At 48.9% G+C, this 15,532-nt stretch overlaps 1 protein-coding gene across 1 annotated transcript in view; it reads left to right on the top strand.

Moving 5' to 3' along the window:
• Positions 1–9,767: 9,767 nt before the first annotated feature.
• Positions 9,768–15,532, top strand: part of SPRED2 (sprouty related EVH1 domain containing 2) — a 121,536-nt gene continuing 115,771 nt past the window's right edge. Inside the window, exon 1 of the mRNA XM_027131853.1 lies at positions 9,768–10,451. Within this exon, the coding sequence (XP_026987654.1) occupies positions 10,426–10,451 (26 nt within the window). The 5' untranslated portion in view covers positions 9,768–10,425. The remainder of the gene's footprint in view (positions 10,452–15,532) is intronic.

Below are 15,532 nucleotides of genomic sequence, written 5' to 3'. Positions count from 1 at the left end.
AAAGTGGCTTAAACAATATAGACGTACTATTTCGCATCACCTAAAGTCCAGAGGTAGGTGGGTTCCAAGTCTGGTCAACTCAGTAGCTCAGAAATTCCAGGATTCTCAGTCAGCTCTCCTTTGATTTTCTTGGCATTCTCCCCCTGGAAGTGCTGAACACCACTGTCTCAAACAAGAACTTCTGAGGGCAGGCCCATATCTCTCTTTTGTTCAGGGATTCAAATTTTTTCCAGTATTTCCCTAGCAGACATCTCCTTGCATTTTATTGGTCACCCTGTGACAGTTCAGTGTAAGGAAAAACAAGGAAAAAAACAATGCTCAGTCAAAAGAAAAAACCGTGACCACCCCTAAACTAAGAACTAGAGAAAGGGATTACCGTTATTGCCCTAGACCAGCAGTGTGCAGTAGAATTGAACGGGAGCCATAATGCAAGAAAAAACGTATAGCTCCCTGGGAGTTCTCTGATGGCCTAGTGGCTAGCATTCCAGGCTTTCACCTTTCACTGCCACGGCTTGGGTTCAATACCTGGTCAGGGAACTAAGATCCCACAAGGCCCACGGCGTGGCCTACGTGTGTGTGTGTGTGTGTGTGTGTGTGTGTGTGTGTGTGTGTGTATATATATATATTTATATTTATATTTATATTTTTATATATATAGCCGCCTGAGTAGTCTTTGGAAAGCCAAAAGCAAGTCTTCATTTTCTCCTTCATGAACGAGCTTCAACATCGATAAGCAACAGTGCGTCCTATCACCGTAACTAGAAATAAGCCCCAAGGGTGCATCTGGTATTATTCCAACAAAGGCTCGTTAGTTACGGAATTTGGACTTTGAGTTCCTGAGGTACAGTTCTGGATGTGACCCTGACTATCTGTGTCATCTTAACGGAGTCACTTGGCTCATCTGGTCCCCAGTTTCCTCATCTTAAAACAGGTGGTCCTTTAATGTCCTTTGAACTCTAGTACTCCATGATTTTATATTACTGTTCAACCGGGGACCTTCCCAGCCCATATCTGAAATCAGAAGGCTGGGCCAGCAACACACAAGAAGTCATCAGAAGGGCACTTTCTCTGATGCCATGGAGCAAAAGGCACTTTTAGAGGGAAAGAAAGAAGGCAAACCATGGTGACTTGTCATTCATTTACTCAGTAAGTATTACAGGGCACCCACTATGTGTCAGAGTGACTCTCTATTCAGTAAGAGAGACAAAGACGTGGTCTCTGCTCTCAGTGAGCTTGGGAGGGAATATAGATAGGCAGATATCAAATTACAAAAGTTGTAAAGAGCGTTAGGGTAGAAGAAGAGGGTACACGTGGGAGGCGCCCCTAGCCCAACTAAGGGGAGGGGAGAGAAGCCTCCCTGGAGCAAAGCAAGTGATACCCAACTGAGGCCTGGAAGAAGAGTACTTGGTTGCCTCTCCTGGCATCATGGGAAATTGCCTGGCCTACTGGGCGTCTCATCCTACATTTTATCTTCTTCTCTTCTCTGACTTACTGTTTTTCTGGTCCTTTCTTCAATGCCTTTGCCCAGCTGTCTGTATATCTGGGATCTGGTGAGAGGACCACAGGGAAACTCTTGCAGCAAACTGAAAGTTTCTATTTCAGATCTTTCCACCACCATCATTTCCGTAATCCCCATAATCACCTCCACCACTATCACCACACCATCACTTCCACCCCATCATTGCTATTACCTTCACCACTACCACTCAACATCTCCACCATCATTTCCCCCATCAAAAGTACCACCTCTGCTACCAGCAAAAAAGTACACAAGTAAGCCTTGCTTTAATTCCAAAATGATATATAAAATCTGAGTTAATACAATGAGCAAATTAAGGGATGATTATTTGCTTTTCCAAATTATTCAGTCTATAGCAATCTTAAATAGTTAAGTTTTCCTAGTGTTTTTTATATGTGCTTTGTTTTTTTCAGGCTCAGTGGCCATGGCTCACGGGCCCAGCCGCTCCGCGGCATGTGGGATCTTCCCGGACTGGGGCACGAACCCGCGTCCCCTGCATCGGCAGGCAGACCCTCAACCACTGCGCCACCGGGGAAGCCCTGTGCTTTGTTTTTTTTAACAAATATTTCAATTGCCTAGATCTCTTTAGGAATATACCTATTTTAAGAAGTAAGGCACACCAGAGACAGGATTTTCATGCTAAGAAAGAAGGAAAAGCATAATAAGTTTGAAATGTCTCTTTCTTCATTCACTAAATTATTGAGAAGAGTTTTATAGCACGAACAAATCTATTCAACATTAAGCAGTTTTAGTTACTTTGGCCGTAAGTCAGTGACTGTAAAGGCAGAAGTTAATTCTATCAATAGTACTCCTATACATAAATAGTATACCTATAAATATAGAATACTTATATTAAAATATATGACATACGTATATGCTTAGAGTATATTTTCTAATATATTTATCATATATTTGTATAAATAAATACATAGCACTTATATATGTGATCAATGTATATTATTACAAATATCCTTCCCTAACTGTGAAATTTGAAGTAGACTATAAAAATGGCTACAAATTCCTCCCATCCTTGTATGCACATCCCCTGCCATGTGACTCTGCTCCTCTTCTGGTCAAGAAGGAAAGTCTAATTCCCTGCTTCTTGACTTTTGACTCTGGGTTGGCTATGTGACTTCTCTGGCTAATGAGATAGTATAAACAAATGTGATGCAAGCAGAGGCTTGAAAAATGCATGTACTTTGGGATTTGCCCTCTTGCTGATCTGGGAACCCTGCCACCACTGCCATGTGATCTAATCTGGGCAGGTCTACTGGAAGATAACAGATCACATGGAGCAGAGATGAGCTAGTCCAGCGCAGGCCAGACCAGTCAGCCTGCCAATCACCAGATACATAAGAGACCATCCTAGATCATCCAGCCCCAGCTGAGCTGGCCGAGGCCAGAACAGTCACCTGGTCTAAAGGCCACACACTCATGAGAGATAATAAAATGTTTATTGTTTTAAGCCACAAAATTTTGTGTTTTCTTTTGTTTGTTTGGTTTTTGGCCACACAGCATGTGGGATCTTAGTTCCTCGACCAAGAATCAGACCTGAGCCCCCTGCAGTTGAAGCACAGAGTCTTTACCACTGGACCGCCAGGGAAGTCCCTTGTGGTGTTTGTTATACAGCAAAAGCTAACTGATACAGGGACCATATCTTACTGAGTTTTATTTTCCTCTTTTCCTTTTACGCATTCCAAAAAGCTTGGGTAAAACGTTTGGTTGCCACAAACATATGATCTTTAATTTTCTTCCAATTCTAAAAGTTCATATTCTTATATTATTAAGCATCCTTTCTCAGTTATGAGCTTTACAGAAGAAAGAGGCTGGGGAATAAAGGTAGTAAAAATGAGGCATGATGTTAAGAGTGAGAAGGGAGCTGGAGATGTGAAATAAGGTGGTGACAATGGGATGCTAAGGCCAAAAAGAGAGGTTGGTACAACTCATAAAATGTTGACTAACTTCCTGGGAGAAATTTGTTCTATTAAATCAGAATCTCTATGAAATTCCCTGGCACTGACCCCAGATGTCCCTATGTTAAATTGCAAACAGCAAACGTACATTCTAAAATTCCCTTATGTTCCATTCCTTAGTTCCTCTCAATCTTTTTCACTATCCTAAATATGGCTTTCTATTTTGGTAGTTAGAATTTTTTTGGCTATAAGTGACAGAAGCCCAACTTGATGTAAAAAGGCCAGATCATCCTCCAGCTTCAGGCAAGGTTGAATCCAGTTGCTCAACTGATGTCCTCAGGGAACTGTCCCTCCATCTCCATCTCTAGGTTCTGCTTTCCTATGTTCTGGCCTCCCTGTATCCCTCAATCCCTGACCTATTTTGTGGGTCTCAGAGTTGAGTGGTAGCAACTGTCTATTCGTGATCAAGCCCTCCTCCTGTTACCCTGATCATGTCAGAGGCACTGAGATCCATCCAATTTCCCAAGTCAAAAACTTGGAAGTTATCCCAGACCTCTCCATTAGTCTCCATATCTAATAGATCATAAAGCCAAGTCATTTCCATCCCATCTGTGTCTTTGGAATTAGTTTTCCCTCTCCATGGCCAATGCCACTGTGCTTTGTCATGCATTGTTATTTCTGTTGTGGAAGAAGAAAATTTCTCCCTAACCAGTCTTTGCTTTGCTTCCTGCAAACCATCCTCCATGCCTGGAGTAATCTATTAATAATGTAAATCTGAGTCTAGCATTCCCTGCTTAAAATGGGTATGTAACTTATATAAGCTGCTCCATAAATTTAGGGTACAAACATGATCCCATTTGGGGAGTTTTCCAGTGGATCACTTGAACCTCACCTGCCCTGTTGGCAGAGATCTTAGGTTGAGTTCCCCAGAAATAGAGCCTGAGCTGGGGATAAGCGTTGTTATTTTAGAGGCCTCATTGCTTCCCTGCCACTGGGCTATGACTAAGCCCATTCTAAACCACCCTGTTTGGCCTAATTTATAATAGAGTCTTGGGGTAAGAGATCGAAGATTGGTGTCTTTCCTCCCAGGAGACCAGAGGCTCCTCATTTAAAATGCTGTGTACCTAGTGCCAAGCTCTGCCTACCTGGGGTCTCAGAGTGGGACCATGATCCAGTCATAAAGGATTCTTTTATGTCTGAGGTCAAAAGCTCAAATGCCTACAGGAGGCAGAAGCCGGACAGACTCGGCAGCAACCACTCTGCTGCAATCAACTGTTACCAGGCAAGAATCTGGCACTCACCATCCCCACATCTTTGGAGTTTTTTCAGGAGGAGCTAAAAATCTTGATTTTTATGTGAAATATTCTGATTTCCAACTGTTAGCTTGATTTCTTTAAAAAAGCAGGCAAAACAAAATTTATCTGGGGCCTTATCTGACCCAGGGGCTATCAGTTTGCAAACCCCCAAACAATGGATGCCCACTTACCTTAAATTTGCATAACTATAGGGGCCCCTGCAAAGAGCTGGGACTGGACATAGCTCAGCTGTGAACCTGCTGCAAAAGGTTCCAAGACTTCAAGAGAGTCTAACCTCCTTTAGCACGGTCTCTGCTGCCTCCCTGACCTGCCCTTCTCCTCGCCTCTCTGTTACCCTGGCTCCCCACACTGTCACACCTTAGGGCCTTTGGGTCAGTTATGTACGCCCTCTCACCTTCCTTCAAGATCTGGCTCAAACACCCCTTCCTCTGGGCAGCCTTCCTTTCCCTGACCTCTGCTTTTTCTCCTGCTTACCGCATGTTTTAGAGCAGTTATGCCATTGTCCTAATGCTTTCTTCACGCACCTGACTGAAACCCTAGAGGGCAGGAGGTTCATTGACCACTGTATCCCCATAGCCTCACAAAGCACCTGGCACTTTAAATGCAGGTTGGAGGAAAGGGCCTCCAGTTTGAAAAATAATGACCAGACCACTGCCTTTCACATGCCAGAAATACATCTATGAAGAACCAGTCATTTTATTTTGAGAAAATAAGTTGAAACTTGGTGTTTAAGAGAAGGGGTAAAAAACACCTCTGCATCCTGTCATCTTTAAAATGACTCCATATTTGTGAAATACAGTTGGAAAGAATAAGTGTTTATACTTCCTCATCTTTGGACATAGCTGAAGCTTCTAAGAAGAGTTCTAGAACAAGAGAATGGCTAAACACCCGTTGCACTGCTTTTCTCCCAGACCTCAAATGTCCCCAGGGCTTTTACAGCCGGGGATGTTTGCTGCCTCGCAGGGGAAAGGGAACTAGCTCCTCCGAATGAAACAGCACTTCTACAGAGGCGAGGCCTTCTGAGGGAGAGCGAGCAGCCACAGCCGACAGGACCCTTTGCATAATCTACTCATAAATTGAGGCTGCAGAGTTGTAAACTGAAACTCCAGGGGCAAACCCTAAGCGGTTACGTTTTCTCAACGAGAAGGTTGCCCAATCCTGTCAATCATCTCTTGCTCTCTCTCTCTCCCGGATGCGAGCGCGCGCCCGCGCGCGCGCACACACACACACGCACACGCACACGCACACGCACACACGAGGTTCGGTGGACCGCTGCCTTGACCCTTGACTTTGAGCCTCTCTCCTACTTGAAGTAGGGATTTCAGGAAGCAGCGAGGTTTCATTCATAATACATGAACTCAAGGGAGGAGGGAGGCAGGGACAAGAGCCTTTCATCTCTGCTATTTAAAATCCCAGCCTTACAGCAGAAAGGGAAAATGACCCGGGAGCCAACGCCATCGGCGATGAAGTATTCACGATAACAGGACGCAGGAGCGCGTCAGCGGCGTGCCCGCCGGCTATATATACCGCGCCGATTATGCAATCGGGCTCCAGCCATTCATGCCCGGACTGGGACGCCGCGCGCCAAGGGTGGGGGTGCGGCATCATTCCCGGGTGCCGGGTCAGTTTCTAAGTTTGCATCATCCCCTTCATTACGAGAGAGCTTGGGTTTCCATTCCGGCCGGCGGGTCTGGGGGGAGGCAGCCAGGCTGCAAAGTCGCTTGGCACACCCTGGCACACACGACTGCTTATTTAAACAGAATAATAAAAGCACCCGGGCGCGGCCAAACTGAGCGCAGGGCTGGGCTCCCGGCAGGCCGGAAGGAACTGATAAAGCGGGAGCTAATGCTACCCGCTCCCTCCCGGGTCGGAAGTGTCTTCCGAGCGCCGGTCATTGAGAAATACCTAAGGGGCAGAATGGGGGTGAGGTGAGGACAGGCGGAACGCAGCTGCGCCCGCCTCGCGGGGCGGGGAGCGGGGGGCGCCGCGGCGGTAGGGGGGCTCCTGCGGGCCGCGGCCGGGCAGCACAAACCTTAGGGCACAGTGGAGTCCTCCCCCAATCACCCCCTATCCCACGCCCCCACACACCCGGGAGGAGAAGGGAACTGATTATCACCAGCCCACCCCGGGGAGATCTACACTCCCCGCCCTACCGGACCCCGACGGGCGAGAAGTGGGAGGACGCAGAGCGGGGGCGAAGGACAAGAAAGAGCAGATTGCTGAAAAGGAGAAAATGTCCGCTTCTCCCCGCGCCCTTGCGGGGCGGGAGGGGGCGGGGGCCGCGGCCGGCTTCCGACTTGAAGGAGACCTGCGGGTCTACTGAGCATGCCCGTCCGGCGGTCGCCGAGGGTCGCTCCGGTTCCGGGCTCCAGGCTTTCCAGGCGGCTGGCGAGGAGGATTCGGGAGGGGGTGCTCCCGGGCTCCGGACTCCGGTTGAGAGGCGGGTAGGTGGGGGTCCTGCTGGGGGCTCCGCTAGGTTAGCGTGAAGTTGTGAGCAGATCAATATTACTTTTGACGCTGTACGAGACACCTTTGGTTTGCTTTCCCTGCCCCTTGTTTCGCTGGTTGTGTGGGAGAGACCGGGATGCGGGTATTTAGCTCTTTCAGCAATGTCATTAAAGCCCTGAATCCGTGATACCCCCTATTCTGGAAACAATCCAGTAGACTTTGATAACACCCTGATAGATAAAAAAACATTTCAGTTATTCGCCCACTACCGCCATTTATTTTTGGAGTTGCCGGAGTCACAGTTAGCAATTGATGGGGGGGAACAAGAGGTGACCTGCTAGGAACATTTTCATCAAAAGGCCCCTTTTGGGTAATGAAGAAGGCAGAAGAGAATTGCAAGGTTTTCTTTAGAGGAACACAGAGGACCAGGAGCGGTGGGGGGAGCATTTGGTAATCCACAGGCTAGAAGGAAGAAATGGTTGCCATTAATCTCCTATTTGCAGAGTGCGTAACACAGCAGTGCCTTCACTTTATAGCCATTTAATCCTCCCAACGACTCTATGTTGTGGGAGTTATCCTGACACTACAGACACCGAACCCGAGGCTCAGAGAACTTAAGGACCTGCTGGAGTCTGGCAGCAGGACAACCAATTTGGGACCTGGTTACTCCTGGACCTTGGAATGTTTTGTTCCTCCGGCTGCCTGGTCCCTGGGTTGGGCCAGTCATTCACTGCTATTAGCAGGGAGCTGGATGAATGACTTGTGATAACACAGAATCAGCTTGCCTACCTGCAGAAATTAATAATCACCTCGCCTGCCACCTTGCCATTTGAGTACTCTGAAACTGGAGGGTGGCGCCGAAGAGATGCCCATTGGGTGGATAATTTTGACATGGACAAATGTCCATGTTCCTGGAAGTTCAGGAATGAATGAGTGGGAACTCTTTCAAACATTGTTGAGAAAAGCAACAATGGGCAAAGGTGAGAACTGGGTAGATGCCTTAGCCTTATGGGGATTTGGACAACAACGAGGTCTTGCTTTGTTCAGTGCTTTCTCATAGACCCTCCAAGGCCTCAAAAACAGAAGGACAAGCGTGGCCTTGTTATCTTTTTTTTTTAAAGAAACTGAAGAATTGCTAAAAGCCTCACTCAGGGTCTCAGGACTGCTAGGAGAAAACCAGAACCCAGGTGTTCCTCCCCTGTCTAGTGCCCTTTTCACCACCACACAGCAGCACTCAGCATCAAGGGTGGGTGGAACCCAATCCACGTCCACCAAGATCATGGTTATCGTAAACACGAAGCCTAGGGTAAACCACTAGCTTTTCCTTGACTCAAGGTGAAATTCTGTCTTCGGAGTACTTGTGGCTGTCCAAATGCATACATGTACACTTTAGGTATACTACATTTGAGGCATATAATCTTCTCTTAATTTGTTCAGTGGTTGCTATTAAGTTAAAAATCTCTGTGTAGTGTCTTGGCAGATTCAGGAGGATAGAAAAGTACTGCACTGGGAGATCAGGAAGGGGCAGAGACTGCATCTCTTGCTCCCTAGCAAGACCCCAGAAGGAAATATCCAATAGCTATGGAATTTGTGGGACCCACTGCAGAGTAACAACGTGAAGCCCCTTGTTCAAACACCATAAAGAATTTCAAGACTGCAACAGCAGAGCATCAAGCCAAGCAAAGATCCTGTTACAGTTGTTTAGGTTGCCTGCCCATTGCCTAGACAGTGCTGTTTTAGAAAGTGCAGGCCCATCCAGGCCCAGGGTCCCAGGCCAAGGCAGGAAAAATAATTTAAAAACAAAGGGGAGGTGGAGGGGGAACAGGGCTCGAGGAGCTCTCCATCTCCCCATCTCACTGTGCCAAAGCCCAGGCAGCTGGCAACCTCTGGGCCAGGAATTGTGGCGTTCAAGGGCCTGGGACAAGGGCCATCCTCCACCAACTTGAGAGAGATTTACTGAATAATTTAAAAAACATATTTGGGTTTACCTTTTAACCTGGGAAAGTCTTTCATTTCTACTGGAATGCAAACGTTTCTGGGTTGTGTTGGATTTCTTTTTTTCAATGTACAAATAATGATTCCTTAAAATTGCCCATTCCCCTACTAAGAAAAAAAAAGATCATAAGATTCACGTGAAACTGAAAAGCCTCTGACGTTCAGAATCTTGGCAAAGGCACCTGTGCCGCCCCCCACTCTCCCGCTCCAAGGTCGGGGATAGTTGATCTTCTGATCGCGAGCACCCCTCCGGCCCTCCTCTGAGCTCCTCGTCTCCGCCCCCCCCCCCGCCCCCCTAGTCCTCCGATTTTTAATCCAGGGGTTTCGAAGGAGGGAGGGAACCAACCGGGAGCCAGATGTGTGCGAGTCTGCGGCTGCCGCCTCCTCCCTCCTCTCGGGCATCTTAAAACCCGGAGCGCTAACGAAGGAGGATCCGGAGTTAGACGCGGCGCAAGTAACTCCGCTCCGGGGCTCCTCCGGGAGTGGAAGCCAGGAGGGAGGGTGGGGGGTGGGGGGGAAAGGAAGCCGGGCATGCTCAGTAGACGGAACAAAGTTTTTTTTTTTCCCCCTTTTTTTTTTTTTTTTTTTTCGGTCGCAAGTAGGAAGCTTTTTGCACTCCACCACCTCTGGCCGCTGGGAAGACGTCATCGCTTCCGCCCTACTTCCTCCTCCTGTTGGCGGCGGTGAGAATCCAATATGGAGTAAATCGGCGGAGTCAAGAGATGGGGCTCGTACCGGGCGCCCTGCACCGCCTTCCAGGCGCACCTCCCCCGACCGCCGAGCGCTCCCCGGAACCGTGATTGGCCCGGTTCTCCGGGGGCAACCCCGGACCAAGCCCCCACCCGCGGCCCGCCCTCTCCTCCTGCTCTCAGCGGTCCCCGCCGCTCCACGGCGCTCTTGTTTTTCTCCTCCTCTCCCATCGCTGTCCCCTGCCCAAATCTCTCCTCTCCGCCCGCCCCCGAGCCCCCGGAGCCCCCCGCCAGCCTCGCCCCTCGGCGCTGCGGCGCTCACTCCCCCCCGAAGCTTGCCTGTGCACCCCTTCCCCCAGACCTCACCCCGCGCTCCGGTCGCCCTGCTTCCCCTTCTGCCTTCTGCGGCGTCCCCTTCATCTCTAGCAGCTCCCCCCAAACAAATCAGGCGATCTCCGGAGATGTGAAGAAGGGGGGTGAGCAGACAGGAAGATGAAGGGAGCAAAGCTGCCCGCCGCGGGACAGGCGTCTAGGTGAACAGGAAAATGACCGAAGAAACACACCCGGACGAGTAAGTTTGGCCGCGGGGTGGGACGAGGGTGCCCCGCAGGGGCAGCGTGGGGGCCGGGGCTGAGAACGCGGGCGGGGACTCTGGTTGGGTGAACTTGGCGTGGGGTGCAGCGACTCGCTGGCCTGTGGGCTTTGGGACGCGAAATTTCCTGCTTGTTGAAGTGAGGAGGGGGCGAAAACTGCTGCGGGCCAGCGGGGGCGCGCCTTGGGTCGGCGGGCTGGTGGCCGCTGCGGGGACCAAGGGCGCGCGGGTGACCTCGGGGCGGTCCCCGTTCCCTGTCCGGGGACTCACAAACACTCCTCCCGCCGAGATCCTCGGCGGCGGGAGCGGAAGACCTGACACCCCCGCTCCGGCTTCCCGGGGTCGGTGGGTTTTTACACGGTGACTTTGTGGCTCTCCCAACCGCCGCTAGCGCCGCGGTCCCTTCGGGAGCCCACTGGGGCCGAGGCTCCGCCATGTCGTTTTCCTGAATCGCTCTCATTTGCATACCACATTTTCATTCATAAAAAACACGGCGGAGCACAGGGAGGACTGGGCGCGGGCTGCGCGGGGGTCTGCGTGCGCCCGGGTCCCCGCGCGGGCCGGCGTGCTGGAGCCGCCCAGGGGTCCCGCGGCGCGTGTGAGTGTGTGTGCACGCGCCGGCGGGCCCAGCACAGGCGTCCCGCGGGGTCTGGGCTGCTCGCTGGGCGAATCAGAGGTCGTGCGGCGGGGGCGGGCGGAAGCGTGCGGGGCAGCGCGCTGCGGACACGTGTGTGTATGTATCTGTGTGTGTGTTTATCTGTGCGTGTGCGCGTGCACACGTGTACGTGCCCAGCCCGCGGGCCCGAGGGGAACAATGCTCGGGGCGCTTCGCTGGAGGGTCTCTGTGTAAAGCCTCCCGCGGGACCCGTGTCTTTCTCCAGCCCCGGGCCAAGGGTGCAGCTCCCTCCGGCTCCACGGTCGCCGAGTCCGGTTTGGCTTTCTCCCACCCGCGCCCGAGGCGTTTCCGATCGCGGATGCAATAGAATCAGGGCCGCCCGGCCCCGTGCCTGAGGTCGTCGGCTTCGGGTCCGAGCGGTCACCGCACCGCGGCGGCCGTCTCTGCTCAGTGGCTGTGCCCGCCGCCAGCCACTTTTTTTTTTGTGAATAAGACGGTCTCCTTTATTGTCACATGATATCCCTCCCCTCCTCCCCTGCACATTCATAAATCCGGAGCCTGCCTCGGCTCCTTTCATTCAGAGCTGCCATTAGCCAAGGTAGCGGCGGCGCCGGCTGGGGCTCTTTGGCCGGGGCGCAGAGAGCGGGTCTGTAGCCGCCGGGACTTGCCTGGAGGGAGGCCCCGTGCGTGTGTGCAGGGGCGTGGGGGCTGTGGGTAGCCCCCGCCCGAGGCCCCGGGTCTTTTGCCCCCGCGAGCATTGAGACCCGGGGCAGAGAGGGGAAGTGACTCAGGGCTGGCCGGCGTTGAGGGCTATGCAGCAGGTGACAGAATGCTGTGCTCTAAGAATCTACTCATTTTTTTTTTTTAATGCCCCTTTATCCTTTGGCGTCTGCTGTCACCAGGCTGGGCGGGAGGGGGTGTTGGGAGGGTTGGTGTTTGGGAAAGGGAATTTCCTTTCTGTGGGTCCCTAGGGAGCTTTGACTGCAGTAACTCCTGGTCTGCCGGACACGCGTCCGTAGCTGGAGAGGATCCCGCCTGGTGTGCGTGTCCGCTGCCCCACCACATCTACTGGTCTTTCTATTTTAGACCTTTTGCTTTGCCTTCATAGACTGTATCTTGAAATCGTAAAATGTTGCCCTTCTAGGGCTGAAATATGGGGCAGGGGGAGGAATATGCTGCTGCGCCTTGCCCCTTTTTGGACCTGACTAATAAACAGGTATTTTTATGGGTCCTTGTTTGGCCCTGCACACACAGTTAGCGGTAGCAGCAGGGAGGGACGGTTGCCATGCTCTGGGCTTGTTGGAGATTGGTTCATCGCCCTAGATTGGGTTCCTTGGCTCCATCCCTCGGGGATACTGGCCTGGCCGCTCCCTTTTCAGGGCAGCAGGTCGGCTGTACATCCTACCCCATCTGGTATCCAAAGCAAAGGGATTTCATGTGGAATCACCAGCAAGAAATAAATCTCTCTCTTCCAGGCTTTCTGAGCAGTTCAGCATGGAACCGGCTGCCCCCACTGCTGTCAGAAGCCCAGTTGAGACAATGGATATTTGAGGACAGGTTCTGGTTTCAGTTAGAGAATCAGAAAGCTGTGGCACCTTAGCGCACTGCAGAAGTGGCCTTCTCGGGATTTCTTTTAATGTAATGACCTTGTCATGAGACAAGAAATGCCTGGTAAGAAAACGGGCTGTTCGGGCTGTAAACTGCCATTTGTGGACTCTGTCCATTATATTGGTTAATGTTCTTATGTAATGATCCCTCTGAAAAAAATTCCTTTTAAATGCTGGTGCCAGGAAGAAGGTTTCCCTCTGAGTTACAGAGCTAGCTGTGATTGCTTTTTTTTTGTTTTTGCTACCACTTTCTGGAAGCTCAGCTAACATTTTTGCTGGATTATGGTAGCCATATGAGCTTAGGTTTTCGCTAGATTTGTTTACTGCTCCTCTATATTCATTACAGTCTCCTATTTTCTAATGGTTTTATGTTTGAGGTCCCTCAGATAATCTTTCAGAAGTAGACAAGGTGTGTTACTTACAAGGAAGTGACATCAAACTGGAGACTTGAGAGATATATTTGTGCATTAGGTGAAATAGATTTTCCTGATAGTCCACATATATTTAAGGGTTTTATTACACAATACAGGTGTTTAAATACGTTACATTTAGCATCAGAATACAATAACTCAGTCTTGCAACTGGTAAAATCATGCTTAATTTTTTTAAAATAATAAGTTTTGTCTTCTAATGTTCTTTTCCGTGTCAGTTTAAAACTCCTCCCTAGGGAATTCCCTGGCAGTCCAGTTTTTAGAACTCTGTACTTTCACTGCTGTGGGCCGGGTTCAGTCTCTGGTGGGGGAACTTAGATCCTGCTAGCCGTGCAGTGTGGCCAAAAAAGAAAAGAGAAAAATAAAAGTGTTCTCTAATAAATACATGCTCATAAATTCAGGAATGCTCTTTTCGCTGATGGTCCTAAACAACAGCTTCCATATAGAAAATACCCTGATCCTTTTTTGATCCCACTCCAGATAGAAATGCATGTTAAGATTTACAACTCCACAGATCTGCTTTTTAATAATTGAAAAATTAACGAGCATCAATAAATTATTGAAAGTGGTCTTTTGTATACAGGGCGTGAAAAATGTTTTTTAAATCATATGTATTCCGTCTGTATTCTTAAATCATTTGATCACGGTTATAAATGATTTGGAAATTTGCAGACAAAATGTAGAAACCCTTCTCAAGCAGGAGACACCTGGCTACCATTCAGCTTTCTATTTTGTTCATGAACTCTTCTCTGCAACACACATCTTGCTGAGAATGGATTTGTAGCTCTGCCCTTGCACATATTTTCCCTAATGTTGGAAGATTTCCCATTTTTTTAAAAAAAAGGCTCTAATATTTTTGCTGAACCATTCCAAAGAAATTAGACATTAGAACTCTCATATCCAATTACTTGAGCTTACTTTCCAAAAGACGAGCATACTATCCCGTGAAACCACAATACCATGATCACACTTTACAAAATTAAGAATGATTCCCTGTTGTCTTTAACTCTCAGTCTCAACTGACTGAAAAATGTCTTTCTAACTGGTTATTTCAGCCAAGGGCTGAAGATCCCGCTTTAAATGCATTTGTAACATATTCTTATGGCTCAAGGCTTAGCCATTTGGTCACTTTCGGATCTAAGGCAAGTTACTTATGTATCTCACTTTGCTTTTATCTGAGTGAGTAAAATGGGAATGAATATTACTGATGTCGTGGAGTTGCCGTGGGAATTAAATGAGCCAGCCTGTGTAAAGCTTGCAGCCCACACTAGGAATAACAGGTGTCTGGTGTCGGCTCTGTGCTGGGCACTGAGATAGGTTTCTTACAGGCTCACTTTCAAATAACCGTGTGAAGGAGGTGTTACCCCATTTAACTGATGAGGAAGCTGAAGAGAGCAAATAACTTTTATAGCACTTTACTCATTTAGTCTTCTCAACAATTCTATGCAGTAGCTGGTTTTATTACCTCCATTTATAGGTGCGGAAATCAAGGCCCAGAGAGGTTAAGTAACCCCAGCAGCCTGGCTCAGGAAGGACTCTGTTTTTAAAGCACCATGAGGTACTGTCTCAGAAGGGGAGAGGGTGGTCAGCCTTAGTCATTCTGACTTCAGAGCTCACACTGTTTCTGACAGTCACGCTGTCCCTAATTCTTCTGAATTGATGACAGTCTGTCATTGCCATAATTTCTTTCATTTCCCTTATCTTCCCTGAAAATGCTATGAAGCACATACTGAATTAAAGTGAATTTAAATAAACTTGGGCTTGAGCATTCTGTGATACACCTTAAGATAATGGGAGGAGTGTGAATTCAGAGTTGATTATTACTGGAATGTTCACTCTACAGTCATTGAAATAAGAGTTTTGGTAATTAGACCCATTACAAGTATTGATCCGTTCTCTATGCATTAGCCTTAAAAAAAAAGGGGTGTGTTTCTACTCTACCTGAATAGAATCCTTAAATGTTGAAAACAGAGTTGACTATGCAGAATTAGAATCTTGGTCTCTTCCTTAGAAAATCTTGAAAGCAAAACAAAACAAAAACCTTGGAAAGACCTTAACAAGCTTATAAGCCAGGACACTGTCACTGTATAAAGACATTGTCATTGTATAAAGTGCCTACTGCAAGGCTGTATGTCTTGTTAGGTGGTGGGCCTGGACTAACCTCCATCTGCTGGGTTTATTTCCGCAGGGATCTTAACAAATGCTACCTTTTTTCCAGTCCCTTTAACCAAAAACATGTATAAAAGGTGGATCAGTATCAGTACCGATACTATTCTGCTCAACAGTCTCCTTGCTTGTGCTGTTTATTCCGGAGTCATCTTCCTTTCCTTCTCCAGCAAGTGAAATTCTGCTCATTCCCCCCGCCAGCCAGCTCTGAGTCATTCCTCTTATGAGGTCCTCCTAGAC

This window comes from Aethalodelphis obliquidens, unplaced genomic scaffold (genome assembly GCF_003676395.1).
Source record: "Aethalodelphis obliquidens isolate GAN/ISIS:26980383/991018 unplaced genomic scaffold, ASM367639v1 scaffold40, whole genome shotgun sequence".
In the NCBI taxonomy this organism is placed as follows: domain Eukaryota; kingdom Metazoa; phylum Chordata; class Mammalia; order Artiodactyla; family Delphinidae; genus Aethalodelphis; species Aethalodelphis obliquidens.
This window is presented reverse-complemented; position numbering and strand designations above follow the sequence as displayed.